The 5,892-nt window shown below is 36.9% G+C and overlaps 1 protein-coding gene across 1 annotated transcript; it reads right to left on the reverse strand.

Annotated features, from left to right (window-relative positions):
- Positions 1-3,154: 3,154 nt before the first annotated feature.
- LOC121240409 (cytochrome P450 714C2-like) lies at positions 3,155-5,603 on the reverse strand. Its single transcript, XM_041137861.1, has 5 exons — positions 5,309-5,603; positions 4,752-4,978; positions 4,255-4,502; positions 3,755-4,112; positions 3,155-3,580 (listed from the first exon to the last, which is right to left on the reverse strand). Exons 1-5 carry the CDS (start codon positions 5,601-5,603, stop codon positions 3,155-3,157), a joined length of 1,554 nt encoding a protein of 517 aa, XP_040993795.1.
- Positions 5,604-5,892: the final 289 nt, after the last annotated feature.

Here is a 5,892-nt window from a genome sequence, read left to right on the forward strand (position 1 = left end):
TATCTAGCTAGTATCTACCGATGAAATGGTGATCACCATTTCACTCTGCCAATAAATAAAGCATCAAAGAAAGCTTGTAGATGGGATGATGAATTACAAGTGATTAGAAGCCCATGAGATAAAGTGAATTTGAGATAGCGAAGGTTTCGCTAAATGGCAATCTAATGATTATTAGTAGGACACTACATGGCTGTCTAAAACAAAAATCCAAATGACAATCCTTAATCAAAAGTCCCTAAAGATGATACAAGAGATCGTTAATAACAATCTTGGAAAAGCCAATAACAAAAATATTGTTGATATAAATCTGTTGGTATTCTAAAAATGAAAAGGAAAGTATCGTGCAAGAGGAGTTTTTCTAGAAGCCATGTAATGATTCTTGCTTTTGAAGCCTAGAAGCCATGTAAATTCAAAGAAATCACAACTTAGCCATAAGCAACGTGCAAGAGGAGTTTTTCTAAGCCTGTAAATGGCTTTCTTTAGTTTGCAGACATGATGAGAAAATTGCGGGTACTGAGCAAAACTTGGCAGTTGAGTCATGTGCACAAACTCAACAAGATCACTATGCAAAAATGCATTATGCACGTAGTGTTGAATTGTCAATGATGTACAATCTAGTCCACCATATATACAATAGAGGGTTAATGATTCCCATGATTCTTGGGATACTTGTCTTTTATATATAACCGTTATAAAACTATTAATCTAATCCAAAAAAAATATACACAAATGGTAGACCTCTTTCACGTTAGTTTTATAAATCCAAGAAAAAAATAGGGAAGAAATAGTGTACTTATTGAAAAGAATGCAAGAAATCGTTGAAACCGAACGTCTAGAAACACTTTGAATGATTTGAGAACCTTCAAATGTGGGGGAGAAATAATCCAAATAAAATTATGAGTCTAATCCAAATAAAACATACAAAAATTCAAAAAAGAGAGAAGAAATTGTGTACCTATTAGAAATAATTCACCTTGCAAGAACGTTTGAGAACCTTCGGATGTGGTAATTCACCTTGCAAGAACGTTTGAGAACCTTCAGATGTGGTGGAGATTTCCATAAGTATTTCAATGGATCTTTAGAAATCCGTTGTTATATATATATTTTTTTTGCACCATTTGACGTTTCGCTTCCACTCTACAATTCCCATTTTTTCACTCGGTGCCTTATCAAATGGAATTGCTATTTTTGCGGTACGAATGCCACGGAAGAGAGTTGGAATTGCACTGCTTGACGTTTCTTGAATTTGAAAAGATGAAGTAACCAATTTGTAGATGAAAGGACACAATAAAACCGAATGAACCAAGAATGCGATCCTTGAATTTTAAGAAAGTAGTTGGACACGTGTAGTCTGAGGTTACAAAAGCTATGGCCCATGTATTTTACATAGCCAAAAAAATTGCCATTAATGACAACTCAGATGTCTCAAACTCAGTTTTTATATAATTAAATAGATAGAACATAATAAACAAGAGCTTGCAGTAATTCCATAAACTATGGGGGATTCCATTCAACAAAAATAACTTGAACTCTTTGCACTTCCAATCTGAAGACCCATGTCACTTGGTGTGGCCCGTGGTTACAAGCATGTTGGCATGGCCAACGCCATGGGGCATGGCCTGCCCAGCTGCACCTTATAACTAGGATCAGCAACTTGACTTCGTTCATGATTCCAACCCCACGAAAAGCAAAAGGTCACTCCATTATTCTCGTTGCAGGTTTGGCCGCCAAAACACTCTTTCCGGAACGAGGAAGAGAAAGATGGAAGCAGTGCGGAGGGACTCTGCATATTAGATACAAATTCAGAATGCACAAATTATTTTGTACAAGATTTTTTTAAAACAAAGTAATACCCATCATAAAAAATTGGTAATTCAATTGATCAAAATGCACCACGTTTATCGTCATTATATTTCTGTCTACTGTTGACCAATGAGATTGGAATAGACGTTTTAAATTCTCAAACATAACGACGAGTGTAAAATAGAAATAATTGGTTTAACGCAATCATTTATCTAATTAACTAATTATTCATTGAGAAATTATATTTATAGTCATAGACTATTTTTGAAAAAAAAATAAATATAAAATCTACATTAAAAAAATTAATTTTTTAATAGTAGACCAGCTTATTCTTTTTAAAAAAGAATGTGCGACTCTTACACAACTCGTGATTATATCTAGTATTACTTGTATGTTTGTATCAACAATTCTAACCCAACTCTGCGCCGTGGTATCGCCCTTGGATGGCAAAACACCACCAAATTCAACTCATACACGTGAGAAGATAAGGAAAGTAAAATAAATAAAAATAGAAGCTTCATGCTTCTCTGAAAATTAATGATATTCTCACTTTTTTATAAATAATATACGCAACCTTGCACACTTCAGACTTGTACCGAGCTTAATTCACGCTATAAAATCATATATAGGAATGCGAATCTACTTGGACTCTTAGCACACTTCCAACTGATAACCCATGGCATGACATATTTGAGGCTGGCGAGGCCCATGGTTATACGCGTGATGGCAATGTGCCTAGCTCCACTCTACTGGGATCAGCACTTTCACTTCTTTCCCAGCCACGAAAACCAAAAGCCCACTCCATCGGTCCTTGTTGCTGCAGGTTTAGCCTGGTTGGGTAGTGGCCTTTGTCGACACCGACAAAGCACGCCTTCCGGAGCGAGCGTCCGTGAGCGAGAAAGATGGAAGCAAGGACAGAGGGACTATGGGTCTTGGCGTACTAGCTAGCACGATAGGAAAGGTGAGATTGGAAAGCATCGAAATGCCTTAATTTGAGGCTATGTATCATAGGTGGTGTCCATGCTATTTTTTAAGTGAAATCACTGCTTGTTCAAAAGTTTAAACAAAAAAATTGTAACAATAAACAACAGATATAACATCATTCTCATTCAGAAATCAACAACTATATCACAAGTTGTACACAATAAGAAGTTGTAGGAATGAACAACTTCACTTCAGACTTCAGAGTCCATCTGCTGTCAAATGAGGCGAGACAATTTTCCAAGACAGAAGTTACTAGATATTACATAAAAACAGAAACAAAAATAAAAACAGGGTACGTGAGTTTTATTTTCAATTTCCTTGTAGATATCGAACCAACCCAATCACGAGGCATATAATTATATATAGCTTACAACTTCTTCACCAAGAGATCTACTCCATTTTCAGGTTCTATGACCATCCTAATAGTAGGTGCATGTTTGTACTTTGGGGAGAGGGAGAAAGAGAAGTTGGAGAGAAGTAGTGCTATCAGTATCTTGAGTTCGACCATGGCCAAGTGCTGCCCAACACACACCCGGGGCCCGAATCCAAATGGCATGTACAAGTGCGGATGACTGCAAGCACCCTTAATTCCATTTGCAAATCTAGCTGGATTGAACTTTAAGGCGTCCGGTCCCCATATTTCTGGATCAGTATGTGATGTCGACAACACTGTCCAAATGTTGACACCCTTTGGGATATTAATGTCCCCCAATTTCATGTCCTTCAAGGCCTCCCTAGACATTATAGGGACAGGTGGATAAAGACGCAACGATTCATGTATCACCATCGTTAGCTGCATATCCAAATTGATCAATTATGTGCTTCGAAATGCATTCTTTACTCTTTGTGCTTAAAGATTCAGACACGGTTTGCACACAGAGTAATTATTAGGTACTCTCGTAATACATACATGTGGTATTTATATCATATCATAGGATATCAAGTCGATTAAAATTTAGATAATTACCTGTTTCATCTTACGAAGCATATCAGCATCGGGTGTGCCACCAGGGCAGATGTCGAGAACCTCAGCACGGACACGGTCTTGCCATTCTTGATTTGAAGCTAAGAGCATGAGGCACCATGTGGCAGAAACTGCAGTGGTCTCATACCCAGCCAAGTATATGTTCTTGCAGTTGTCAATAATGAAATGTTCCGTAGCCTCATGGGTGAGGTCACTGTTCTTAGCGCCCTCAAGAACCATCTGTAGAAAATCCTTCTCATGATCAGAGGCTTTCCGTCTCTCCTTGACTACCTCTAGTATTAAATTGCGGACTTCCTTCTGTAACCTCCATCCTTCCCTATTGCTTCTCGTGGGAAGGTATCTGTAACATGCAAAGTGGATATGTCTAAGTTGTTGCTTGAAATGGCTCTGTTGCTTTAAAGTTGAGAACCATCCTCTCTTTTTTTGTTTGGATAAAAAAAAAAAAAAAAAAAAAAAAAAAACTCATGAAAGAATGCTCGCACCTTAAGCCAGGTATCCCAGTGGCAAAACCTGTCAGGGACATGACCCCCAGTAGAGCTCTTAGTTTTAGGAAAATCTTTTCCCCTTGGGCATAGTTGCTGCCAAAACAGGCTCTTGAGATCACATCACCAGAGAAACTTCTCAGGTCATCGTCGATGTGTATGTCTGTCGTTCCACCCTCAGTCTCAATCCTACTCTTCCATGAGTTTAGCAGTGGGATGGTCGACTCGATAATTAAGTTTATCATTCTCTACATGGGTTTTAGAAATAAAGAAATTTTATAAAATTAAATTTATAAACTAATACGACTTATATTATGATAAATTTATTTTATAAGAAAAAATTATTTTCAATTTAATATTTTATATTAAATAGCGTCAATTTATAAACTTTTTTTTATAATATATTTTTTATAGATCAATTACTTCTCGTATCAATTACCTACAAATTACGGAGGCAACCAATATTATTTAATGTTTGCTAAAAGAAATAATCATACCTTGACCTTCTCCATGTAAAACTCGGGCGCAAGGATTTTGCTCTGCCTGGACCATAGAGCCCCATTTGAAGTGACAATGCCCTGACCAAGCAAAGGACCAAACTCTTTTTGCTGCTCCGATGGTTTCCCAAAGTCCAAGGATGTGTATGTGGTTATCTCTCTCAAAATGCTAGGTTCGTTTATGAATATTTTTGGTGAGTTTCCCAGAGAAAACAGAAATACATCACCTGTTTAAACATAAAACATACACAAATAAAAGAGCAAGCTTACTTTTGCATGTTTGGCAACCTTAAGTTAGACAATTCACAATGTTTGTTTTTTTTTTTTTTTTAATTTTAATTTCATCTTCGATGATTTTTTTTTAAAAAAATATTTACCATAAACTTTCTGATCTATCCAAACCTACTAATCTCATTTTTCACAAAAACTCATAAAATTTAATTTCAAACTTTGTCATCTTTACTTTTCAACGATCAATCTTCTTTCATAACATATCAAACTGATCAGATTTTGAGGTAAATATATAGGATATATATTGCAAGGTGATGGAGACACACCATATTGTTTCCTCCATTGCTCAATGAATGGAAAGATGAGAGCAGCATAGTTGTGGGAGACGGAGATTTCTCCGGCAGGAGCCTTAACTGTGGTGGAGAGGGCCTTCTTTATCTCCCAAATATTTCCGAGTAGCAAAGTCGGCGGTGGTCCGGTGATGCCTTGCTTTCTCATTGCAGATCGAAGCCTGTCAGGCTTCAGCACCAACGCATTATACAGGCGTACCAACAGTCCGGCAAAAGCAAGAAATGCAACGGCAATGAATATCTTTGCTGCATCAAACTTGAGCTCCTCCATGGCCGTAGCTAGTCTTCTTTGCATGTCTTTCACCGTTCACGTAGAAATGAGCTTGGTTCATGACTTGGGTTGTTTCCTCATACGTACAAATTAATATACTGAGTTTGGCTAGACATTTTGGTCAAACTTGAACAATAATTTCATATATTCTTTTTGTTTTCCTTGAGGGTAGTTGGAAGGAATTATTGTATTAGATTTTGGATTGATTTATCTGTTTCATTCTTTAAACTAAGTGAAAATAGACAGTTTAATTTGAATAATGGTGGTGCATCTACTTAATTCGTCCACT

This window comes from Juglans microcarpa x Juglans regia, chromosome 7S (genome assembly GCF_004785595.1).
Source record: "Juglans microcarpa x Juglans regia isolate MS1-56 chromosome 7S, Jm3101_v1.0, whole genome shotgun sequence".
In the NCBI taxonomy this organism is placed as follows: domain Eukaryota; kingdom Viridiplantae; phylum Streptophyta; class Magnoliopsida; order Fagales; family Juglandaceae; genus Juglans; species Juglans microcarpa x Juglans regia.

Bases quoted from the DNA above. Each gene is read 5' to 3' on its own strand.
- LOC121240409 (XM_041137861.1), bottom strand. From the start codon at position 5,603: ATGGAGGAGCTCAAGTTTGATGCAGCAAAGATATTCATTGCCGTTGCA. The intron at 4,503-4,751 runs GTATGATTATTT...AAACCCATGTAG, and splicing joins TTTACATGGAGAAGGTCAAG to AGAATGATAAACTTAATTAT. The intron at 4,113-4,254 runs GTGCGAGCATTC...TGCATGTTACAG, and splicing joins ACTGGGATACCTGGCTTAAG to ATACCTTCCCACGAGAAGCA.